General features: G+C 39.5%; 1 protein-coding gene across 1 annotated transcript in view; it reads right to left on the reverse strand.

Moving 5' to 3' along the window:
- Positions 1-1,067: 1,067 nt before the first annotated feature.
- The window catches only part of VAMP3 (vesicle associated membrane protein 3), a 166,872-nt gene continuing 156,029 nt past the window's right edge, over positions 1,068-11,910 (reverse strand). Inside the window, exons 3-6 of the mRNA XM_069079400.1 lie at positions 7,952-8,033; positions 5,906-6,064; positions 3,809-3,860; positions 1,068-2,967 (exon numbers count right to left, since the gene is read on the reverse strand). Of these exons, the coding sequence (XP_068935501.1) occupies positions 2,948-2,967; positions 3,809-3,860; positions 5,906-6,064; positions 7,952-8,033 (313 nt within the window). The 3' untranslated portion in view covers positions 1,068-2,947. The remainder of the gene's footprint in view (positions 2,968-3,808; positions 3,861-5,905; positions 6,065-7,951; positions 8,034-11,910) is intronic.

Consider the following 11,910-nt stretch of genomic DNA (forward strand, 5'->3'; position numbering starts at 1 on the left):
AGAGAGAGAGAGAGAGAGAGAGAGAGATGCTAAAGGAGATTACAGGGAATATAAGCAAATTTCTTTTACTGCATTTTTTATTGAATGACTTTAATACCCAGGGAGAGGCCTAGCTTTCAAGATTAAGGTGACAGATTCTCTGTATTCTGCCCTAAAACAGAGCATGGGGCCCAGAGTCAGGAAAACCTGTATTAAAATCTAACCTAAATACACTATCTGTGTGATCCTCTGCAAGTCACTTAACCTGTTTGCTTCACTTTTCTCAACTGTAAAATGGGGATAACAGCACCTTTCAGGGATGCTGAGGATTAAATATTTGTAACGTGTGCTCAGCAAAGTGTGTAACACATAGTAGGTGCTTAGTAAATGCTCATTCCTAATGACACTTAACCTGGAGCATTATGTTCAGCTCTGGAAGCCAGTTGAGGAAGGGCACTTGATCAAGCTGCATTATGCCCAGAAAAGGGCCTGAGTCTGTGTCATATAGAATCAGCTGAAGGAAGCAGTAATGCTTAGCAACATTGGAGAAGCAATGACTCCAGTGGGACGTCAACTGTGTTCAACCATGTGCCAGGCAATGCAGAAGAGGGATTGGCCAGAATAAGGAGTGATAGAAAGAATTCCCAAGTGGCAAATTTAGGCCCCATTTACGGAAAGATTTCCTAACAATCAGAGCAATGCCAAATATCATGTGGGCCCTGTCATGGGAGGTCTTGAAGCTGGGTGAAGAGGATTAGAGGCTGAGTGTGAACGGATATTAGACTTGTTGTAGCAGGGATTCCTTTTCAGTTTATGGACTGACCAGCTGACTATGGAGGTTCCTTCTAACTTTAAAATGCTGATTCATTGAGTTTTTGTATGGGGATCACTTGCATCTATAAACTTGAGCGTGAAGAGGGAGAAATGCTTAGTTTCACAAGGCTCAGTGCGGAAACAGACAATGGTGAGGCAGGAGAATGGGAAGCAGGAAATGGCAATGGAAAGGAAAGAGTGAATGCCAATTCTGGCATGAGCCCCTTGCACAAAAATTCCAGTTTACAATCTTGCAAAGAATACAAGGACAAGTGTTACATCCATAAACATTTTATTCAGCACATTACAGTAGGGGAGGGCCCCAGTTTAAACACATGGTCAGAGACAAGCAAAGCATTCTTGGTTTAAGGCAGTAACTGGTGAGTTAAATGGGGTTAGATGCCAAGGCAAAGGAAAGAGCACCAAAGTGTTCGAGTTACAACCAGACAGGGGAGTGTCTGCAAAGGCATTGGTGACACTTGGTAAACAGACAGATGCTCTCTTGCTATAGCTGTACAAAGCACAAGTTGTTTCTACATAAAGAGAAAATATTTCAGTGACAGCAGAGGAACAGACGTTAAGAAAATTGAACTCAACTCTCACTTGCCCTTTATGTCACACGTTTTGTTATGTCATATGCAACAAACTTAATTGCAATTTCAGAACAATGAGTAACATTATGCTGATCTCAATTTTGCCCTATGATCTCCTGTGGTTATTTTGTCCATCGATATTAATCCCCTGTTCAGATCATGAAATCTGACACAGGAGACTTAGTGTATTTTAGAAGAGTAATGGATGAATGTGTGATGGGTGAAATCTGAATTAACTAATAAATAAATAAATAACACTAGCTGTTTCCAAAGTAACCCTTTGGACACACAAATGGTTATATGAAAGAATTCCAATTTCCTGTGCATCTCTCCCATGTAAAAAGTGCCACTGGCCACCTCAAAGGGCAACAAGAAAGCATAATTTAGAAGTCTGATTTGGGAAATGGAGGGAGAATTGGGAATAACAACAAAAATGTACAACCAACTGTAACTGGGGCTGGGAACTATCCAAAGTCATGAAGAGTCTGACTTGGTGCCGCCAAGTTGTTTCACACCTACTTCTAATTACACGCCAAAGGTGACTGCTCATACTACAGACCACCAGATAAAGCCATGTAGATGGAGAACGTGGTAGAGGTGCAGAGGAATGGACAGCTTCTACTGCACTTTGGATTTGGCTTCATAGGGAAAAACACAAGCAGAAACACAGTAACTCAAGTACTTCGAAGAAGGAAAGGTTTTATGAGGCAATACAAAGTTTGAATGCAATGTCAACATTCTAATTCTCCTGAACTCTGACTTCCATTTGGCACTTTCTTAAGCTATGGCAAACATGCCTTAACTGGAACAGGCTGAGAATCTTTACTGGCATTTCATGTTTTGGCAAAAACAGAAAATTTTGGTACTATCCACAGTACATTCTACACATCATCACCAATGCCTCAGAAGTCCAATGTTTTAAAGGTGAATCACACCATCACATTTTATCACTATCTGACGTAAAATACAATGAAAAATATTCAGTAGTGTTTACGAAGGATAGTGGGTTATTTGATAAGGCATCAGAAAAATATCAAAATAAGGCACAGCCTGTTCAACGTGGCAGATTTGTGCTAAGCAGTAGTTTAGCTTTCTTTCAGGAAGGCACATATTGCACATCTGATTATTCATTGGTTTAAAATTGGATTAGAAAATATGAAATTCATGTGAAGAAGAAAGTGGGCTTGAACAAATTTTTTAACCCTGTTTCTAGAAAGTCAATGGCAACATTACATCTAAAGTCATGAAACTCCGGAACTTAAGAAGTCTTCATCGGCCCATATGAAAGTTTATCAAGGCACTGTACAAAATGTGAGCTGGGCTACTGACATTTCTAATTAGGAGCGTAATATGTAAATGGGTGTACGTATATATATATATGTGTGTGTGTTATATATATATACATATTAAAAAGGCAATTTCCTATAAATTGAACTTTACATTAACCAACAAAAATAATTTTGTTTTATATATAACAGTATGTAAATTTGATAATACAGCAGGTTTAAGTCAAAAGACTTGATGACGTTTCTCAAACCACAGGCCTGAGCTTCACTGGCTGTTCATGAAGAAATACTCCACACTAATAAACAAGGAGAAGGGACAGAAGAAAGAAAAAAAAATTTAGATGTGAATTCAAATTCATAATTTTTATCTAAAATGAATATTTCAGTCTAAATAAATAAGTTTTTGGCAATAGGTCATGAAAATTCCATTTTGGGGATACCCTAACTGGTTTATCTAGACTTTAAATAAAGCTGGGGATTTTCCAGAAGAAAAAAAATCTCCATTCATATTACCCTCTTTCCAAAGGAGGCACTCACTAACATTTGCAGAACAAATAGTCCCTGGGAGACATACTTCTCTAAACAATTTCCAACTACTGGGCTAAAAATGACAATGGACTATGTCAGTTAGAGGAAGGAGGTCAGCTTTAATGTAAACATTCAGAAGGAGGTAGTGCTCTGTTAGAAACACATAAAACAGAATACCCACATTGAAGAGATCAGGGCTTGACTGAAGTCATGAAATAATATTTAGCTAAAAGAATAAATTAAATTTAATTATACAGTAATAACAGCACAATCACACATGATTGTGAACACGAAATGTTGCTGGAGGAAATGAGCTGAGAGGAAAAAAGAGGAGAAAAGAAAGAAGAGAGAGAGATAGGAGAAAAGAGAGAGGGAAAAGTAGAGAGAGGAAAGATGGAAGAGGAAAGAGAAAAAAGAGATGAGGGAGAGAGGAAGAGGGGGAAGAAGGGACAGAGTGAAGAAAGAGGGAAGAGAAGGAAAAGGAAAAGAAAGACTCTCATAAGCTTTAATAGCTTAAAACCAAACTAAGACTTTTGGGACACTATATCTAAAACTAAAAATGACACTTTAAAGAGTATTTTTTCATTTTGTTTATAGACATGCACTCACCAATGATGATGATGATGATGACAATCACAACAGTAATTAGTATCGCCCACATCTGTAATAAAACATATTCCATTCCACATCTTCAAATGTGTAGATTATCCTGCTTACTGAAGAATACCATACAATAGTGAAATATCCTGATAAGAGACAAATTTAGATGGTTCTACTCATTGGAAAAGAAATTAAGAAAGCTAATAACTCCATGAGACATCAAGAAACAACAAAATAAAGTCAAAAAGAATTAAAAAAAAATAGAAGAAAACACGAAATATCTCACTGGAAAAACAACTGACCTGGAAAATAGATTGAGGAGAAATAATTTAAAAATCACTGGACTACCTGAAAGCCATGATCAAAAAAAGTACCTAGAAATCATCCTTCAAGAAATTATCAAAGAAAACTGCCCTGAAATCCTAGAACTAGAGGGTATGACAGAAATTGAAAGAAATCTACCAATCACCTCCTGAGATCCCAAAATGAAAAATCCCAGGAATATTACAGCCAAATTCCAGAGCTCTCAGGTCAAAGAGAAAATATTGCAAGCAGCCAGAAGAAACAATTCAAATATCCTGGAGCCAATCAAGATAACATAAGATTTAGCAGCTTCTACATTAAAGAATCACAGGGCTTGGAATATGATATTTGAGAGGACAAAGGAGTCAGGATCACAACCAAGAACCACCTATCCAGCAAAACTGAGTGTAATTCTTCAAGGGCAAAAATGGCTTTTCAACGAAAAAGAGGGCTTTCAAGCACTCCTGATATATGGATTCTGGATTTCTAAGTCATGTGGGAGCTTGTTTTAGTCTACTCAATGCCCAAAAGGATACTCATATTCCTAGGATCTCCATGTGAGGAAAGGATTATTACTCCACCGGGATGAAGCCTTTCCAAACAACAAGCAAACAGACAAATAGGACTCCAAATCTTGTAAGGGCACATTTAATAATTCTGTAATAAATATATTAAGTCTTCAATGACCACCATCTTTCTGTGGTGACTTCCTAATGTTCTGCCAAGCTTGCTGTGGGTCTGTTCTGTGGTAGATTGACCATTCCATCCCTGAAGTGTGCTATGTATCCTGTGCCCATAGTTCTGCCAGAGATTCCATGAATTCTGTGCTTGGCTTTGGATACCCTGCTCTGCATAAGCCTGTCATAGACTATGGGGAATTCTTGTTAGCATGGAGGGGCAGAAAAAAAACAATGATGCTTAACATTTACATAGTACTTTAAAATGTACAAAACACTTCAGGCTGAGAGGGAAAGTTCACAGTGCTATAAAACAAAGATGGAAGCAACATCACATGCAATCTAATTCAACTTCCTCCCTTTTTAACAGATGAGGACGCTGAGGCTCAAAGGGTTTCTGTGAATTGCCTATAGGTGTTCTGGAGTCAGGACTTAAGCCCACATCTTTGACTCTTCCAGTCCTGTGCTAAATTACACTATCTGTCTTTAAGCACTTTGAGGATCATAGGACTTCAAGCTGGAATAGACTTCAGTGATCCTCTATTCCAATCCCCTGATTTTACAAATGAGGAAAACAAGCTTCAGAAGGTCATTTGTCCAAGGTCCCTGGACATTGCAGACTGTTCTTGACCTATTTAAAGGTAGACAACATTGAACTTGTCTGCACAAAATAACATACATCTGGTGAGCCACTGAGCTATGGGACTTATTTATTTGTATTTATATTGAACTATATATCACAAGTCGCAGGGGGCTGGGGCCAGGGTGGGTTATAATGCTAACTAACTACTCATGAAAAATTCTAGGAAACATAGTTGCTTATTGCTCAACACTGACAGAGGCAGCATGATATAGTGGGAAGTCCCAGTAGGACCTTATGACTCTTAAACCCACTGTATTTTCCATGATTCCATGTAGCCCATGAAACTCATCTCTAGGACTGATAGGCACTCTACAAATGCTGTTGGCAGAGAGGCAACGGAAGTCTTCTTTTCTGGACCACCAGATTCACAACTGCCATGTGCCTGTAAAATTTTGTATTCATGAATAGCTTTCTAGGACTGATTTCCCCTGAGTGAAGGACAGAATCAGTGAAGAGAAAGTTGTCTAAGGGGGGTAATTTTACCTTGCAATTCTTCCACCAGTACTTCCTCTTCAGTTTGGCTGCACTTGTCTCAAACTGGGAAGCCCCTGCTTGCAGGGCGTCAGCGCGGTCATCCAACTCAGAAAGTTTCTGATCTCGCTCCAGAACTTTGTCCACATTGACTCGCATAATGTCCACTACCTAAACCAACAAGTTCACAAAAGTTAAATAAAAGAGACTGAACAGAATTTCCCAATGATGTCAACTGTTGAATTTATCCTCCCCCTTTTTTTTTTTCAGGAAAAATCTGTTACTTTTGGCAAAAGGCCCCAAATAAATTTCCAAAGTAAAGAGCGATTACAATGTCATCATCAGAAAGGAATAGTGATAGAACAGAATTAGAAAGCGATTCTGAGAATGACACTACATGACTTTTCAGAATTAATTACACAGACGACCATCAAACCTTCACATTACCATATTTACTGAGTTGTGTTTTATCAAACAGGTTTATCCAAGACTTTTATAAATAAGTAGTCAGTATAGTAGAAATAAATGAATAAGCTTAAAACTTGATCAGCTGAAGTTTATATATGCAACAGAGATGGGAAAGGAGCAGCTTATTTACCCATGAACCAAAAGCTGCTTATTCCTAGAGTTGCAGCAACTTGAACTGAATTGATGGGACCCTGAAATAATGTGTCACATTTTGTTTTGTAAATAGCCAGAGGATCTTGAAAAAAATGCCGTTTTCTAATCTGTACTGTAATATTCCCTCCTGCAAGTGCTTAACAGAAAGTAATTCCCTTATGTAATTTATACAGTAAGTTAAGTTGTTTGATCTTGTCCATTTCTCAGCATTCTTGGTCCTGCAATGGCCTGAAACTCTCCCTGTAGACACCTCATAAAAAATAGCTATGATTCTAATTTCCTGATTCTAAATACAATATAAGGTTTGTTATTTTGATGGAATCAAATGTGAAAAATTCTGAAAACTTTAGTAGCTGGTATCTTCACTAGCACTTAAAAGAACTGCAAAAGCACTTTACATCCAGGTCACATGATCTCCATAAAACACTCCATTTTACAGATGAGCAAACTGAGGCTCCAAGAGGTGGAAGGACTTTTGTGTGGTCACAGAACAACTAGTGCCTGAAGCAGGATTCAAAGCCAGGTTTCCCCCATATATCCAACATACTTCCCACTTTATCATGCTGCCTCTGTCAGTGTTGAGCAATAAGCAACTATCTTTCCTAGAATTTTTCATGAGCAGTTAGCATTTTAACCCACCCTGGCCCCAGCCCCCTGAGACTTGTGATATATAGTTCAATATAAATATAAATACAAATAAACAAGTCCCATAGCTCAGTGGCTCCCCAGATGTACGTTAATTTGCACAGACAAGACCTTTAAACAGGTCAAGAACAGTCTTCAAACACTGACAAAAAGACTTTTTAAAAACTTGGAACGGTAAAACTGTTAAATTAAAGGGAGAGCTATCTAATCAATTTTGATTGTTCTGTAACACTGGGAAAAAGCTGTATTTTATGTGCATTATTATATATAATCATATTACATATCTTTATCTATGTGTATTTGTTTGCATGTAGTCTCCCCCACTATATTACACATTTCTTGAGGGCTCTTTTTGCCACTTTTTGTATCCTTAGCATTTAGCATAATATCTGGCACACGGTGCGCACTTAATAAATGTTTACTGACTGACAGTGTGCACTTGAGAAGCAACTTGTGTGTCCACAGAAATGGCAAAAGTTTCAAAGTGTCTGGGATATCTATAAACCTAATCTTTACAGTACTCTAGTGTGCATGGCACAATTTGGCAGACGGCTCTCAGGGACTTTTTTAAAGGTGTTTTATTTATGTCCATATGGCCATTCATTCTAACTAGGGAGTGTCTGACTTCTACCCATATCAGAGCTGTTAGGGCCCAAGGAGGCACATATCTATGATCTTTCTGCAGTATACTTTTCAATTCAAGTCCAGAGTGCTCATAGTTTATAGTTAATGATTAACCTTTCCCATCTCTGTAGTTAGAAGTTATAGGTTTACAAGGTCCCAAAGCCATACCTCATCTACTTGATTTTGTGCCTGTTGAAGACGGCGATTACTGCCAGAGGCAGCACCAGAAACAGAAGGCCCACTTGTCGACCTGTAACATACAAAAGTACAACCATCAGCAAATTATAACACATTTTCTAAAGAAATTTATATCTGAGAATATAGCTTGGTCCCAACTAGTACAAATAATGAATCCCCTGAAGTGGCTGTATATAGTTGAATTCATGCTATTCAAAGTTATGATTAAGTAAAATAAATAATTGGTTCCAGCCTATGGAAATATACAGTACAAAATCTAAATTGATAAGATCGTCTGACCTCCTAGTACAACACAGAAAAGAGGAAGTACAATGGAACAACAGCTTCTTTAATTTTTTCTTTTAAACATAATCTTTCTGACAGTAATATAGTGACCTTCTTCTAAATCTTTTACTTCCTTCGAAATTTCCCAACACTTCCAAGATACTGTGAATTAAATACTCCAGTAGAGAGAGACTGGATTCAACATATTCTTCTCTGTACCATGACCTAAGATAAGATACACTGCTTCAAACTTCCTGTTTTCAGGAGCTTGTATCATTGCTTAAATATAATAGTAGCTGACATTTAGATGGTACTTTGAGGTTTGCAAAGACTCTGCCATACATTTATTTTATCTGATCCTTACAACAAGCCAATGGAATAAGTAGCTACTACCTAAAGGTATTCTCCTCTTTTGGCAGATGAGGAAATTGGGCTTAGGAAAGGAGTACATACATCATCAGTAGTCAGCTACTGTTAGAGGCAAGGGACTCAGTCTTTTAAGTCATGTCAATAAGCACTTATTAAGCACCTTCTGGCGCCAGGCACTGTGTTAAGTGCTGGGGATACAAAGAAGGCAAAAGCAGCATTTGCCCTCAAGGAGCTCTTGAAATAATGCAAGGAGACACTAAGTGAACAATTATGTACAAGTAAGATATTGACAGTGAAGGCACTGAGATCAAGGAGGACTGGTAAAGGAGATTCTTGCAGAGGGGAGGCTTTTAGCTGAGACTTGAAGTAAGCCAGAAAAGCCATAAGGTGGACATGAGGAAGGAAGAGTCCTGAGCATAGGGACTGGTCAGTGAAAAGGCATGGACTTGGGAAATGGAGTCTTATTCAAGGAAGAACAAGGAAGTCAATGTCACTGGATTGTAGAGTATGTGGACATTAGTAAGGTACACAAATGCTGGAAAGTAAGAAGGATCTAGGTTATGAAGAGCTTTGAAAGCCACACAGAGGATTTCATATTTGATACTAGAAGCAAGGGGGGAACCACTAGAGTTTATTGAAGAGAAGTGACACGGTCATATTTGTGCTTTAGGAGATCACTGAGACTGGAGGGGAGGACAGTCTGGAAGGGAGAGATGTGAAACCGGAAAGTCAACCAGAAGGCTATACAACAGAGTAGGCGTGAGGTAATGAGGGCCTGTACCACAGCATTAGCAGTGTCATGGGAGAGAAGGGGGCATGTTCAGAGAGAAGTTATAAGATAAAATCACCAGAACATGACATAGGAAAAAATAATGAGTTTAGTTTTGAACAAGGAAATTAATTCTTTATCAGTTCAGGGTATTTTCATAGTTAAGCCTAAGAGCTGTAGACTACCCCTTTGTCTCACTCCCAGTAAGGAAATAGCTGAGTTAATCTGCTATAATTATTCTTTCTCGTTGCTTCTGAATCTAATTTTAAGGAATGAACATTATTAAACTCACACTACCACTAAATAGTAGGTAAACAAAGAAATAATTAGGGCAGTGCTCATTAGCTTTGAATTTACGTATCCTTCAAGGCCAAACTCAAATCTTATTTTTCTCATGAATTCAATTCAATAAGTTTATTAAGCCCCTAATTTGTGTGTGTAAAGCACCCGAGCCTCCCTACAGCTGCAAAGCTCAAGAAAAATTTAACAGCACCTACCCTCAAGAAGCTTTTGTTCTACTGGAGGCAGAGAGCCTCCACACACACAAATAAACACAAAATATATATAAGGTAATACAAAGTAACTGCAAAAGAGGAGATTGCCAAAAATGGGGAGGAAAAATCAGTAAAGTTTTCTATTAAAGTGAGACATTAGAGATCTGCTTTGAAGGAAATGGTTCCTTGACTATTCCAACCCAGAGTAGATACTTTTTATTAGTTATTTTATTATTATTATATTATTAATTATTATTAGTTAGATATTCAGTCAAACAGTGACACCTATGGTTATTTTTGCAATGTTTTCCCAACTGGAATTTAAATTCTTTGAAAGTAGAGACTCTTGTGTAATTCTTTGTATTATCCATAATGCTTAACATTATCTTGAACATATTGGTGAGCAATTGGGCATGCATGCCTAGAGTCAGGAAAACCTGAGTTCATATATGACCTCAGATAACTAGCTGTGTGACCTTGGGTAAGTAATTTCACCCAGTTTGCCTGTTTCCTCATCTGTAAAATGAGCTGGAGAAGGAAACAGCAAACCACTCCAGTACCTTTCCCAAGAAAACCCTAAATGGGATCATGAGGAGTCAGACATGACTGAAAAATGACTGAACGACAACTTAGTAAGTAGTAACTTATTACGGGGCAGCTAAGATGGCAAAGTGGATAGAGTGTTGGGCCTGGAGATAGGAAGACTTGAGTTCAAATCCAGCTTTAGATACTAGCTGTTGGACCTTGGTTAAGTTACTTCACCTCTGCTTGCCTCAATATCCTCAACTGTAAAATAGGACTAATAATAGCATTTACTTCTCAGGGTAATCATATAATCAAATAATATTTGCAAAGTGCCTGGCACACAGTAGATACTGTATAAATGCTAGCTGCTATTATTATTCTGTTTTGATGGAATGCGTTTTTTTTCCTGAGAGGCAAGCAGCCTACTCTTGATTCTAGCTCCCCACGAACGACTGCCTCCTTTCATTCCACAAACTTCAGCCTTACCGGTTGCCAGATGTGATTCTTCCTAAAATCTTGGGTAAGTTCAGGAAATATGCATTTAAAAGGTCACATTTTAAAGTGCAATCACAAAGGGTACCTTAAAATCCTAAGCCAAATTCCTTCAAGGAGAAAAAGCGAACACTCCCAAAGCCATACACTCTGGTGACAAATACCTGACTGTAGGGAGAAATGTTCCACAACCGCTAAACGAGAAAGTAATTCAAAACACCCTAGGAAGCTTGGCTACTATACGATAATGTTTACGATCTGACTTCTCCCTAAAGGAATCTACAGTGACTCCAGCGGAGGCAGGGACCCCAGATCACATTTCTTTACACACTTACACTGAGTAACACTCCAACTTGGAATCGGGGGAACCTGGGGCCAAACTCTCAGGCCTTCCATCCTTACTAGTTGGCCGTGCAAGCCCCGACAAACCACTCAACCTCTCTGAGCCTCAGTCTCCTCTTCTGCAAAATGGGCATATACAACAACACCTCCAGCTCCCACCCCACACAGGGTCGTCAAGGCTCAAAGCGGATCGTGCATATGATGCGCTCCGCAGACGCCACAGAAACGTCAGCTACTTTTTAATCGCCGTCATCATTATTATTGCTGCCCAGCACCCAAGAGAGACCAACATCAATCCCGACCCTTCCAAAACGGAAAGGGTGGAGGGGGGCCAGGGAGGAAAGGGCGGGGGGAGCCAGGAGAGTCCTCCCCCGGCAGAACTCAGGCAGGGGGACCTCAGCCCAGGGGAACCACCTAAAGCCCCGCCTCCTCCAGGAAGTTTTCCCCAGCCCCCAGTCGCTCTAGGGCCTTCCTCATCTCCCTTGTAGCCAGCCCGTCTACAGCGCCTCTGGACGCAGCGGTTTCCCCTATTAGAGGAAGAGCTCCTCGAGGGCAGGGCCTGTCTCTATAGGTATCCCGGAGTGGACGATTCACTCGTCCGCTTAGCTTAGCGGCTGCGGCCTGGGCCAGGGCGTCCCCGGCACCCCGCGGTGGGGGTCCCAGACCACACATAG

This window comes from Petaurus breviceps, unplaced genomic scaffold (assembly GCF_028583685.1).
Source record: "Petaurus breviceps papuanus isolate PSGF00001 unplaced genomic scaffold, PetGlider_PUasm1.0 91041, whole genome shotgun sequence".
NCBI lineage: Eukaryota > Metazoa > Chordata > Mammalia > Diprotodontia > Petauridae > Petaurus > Petaurus breviceps.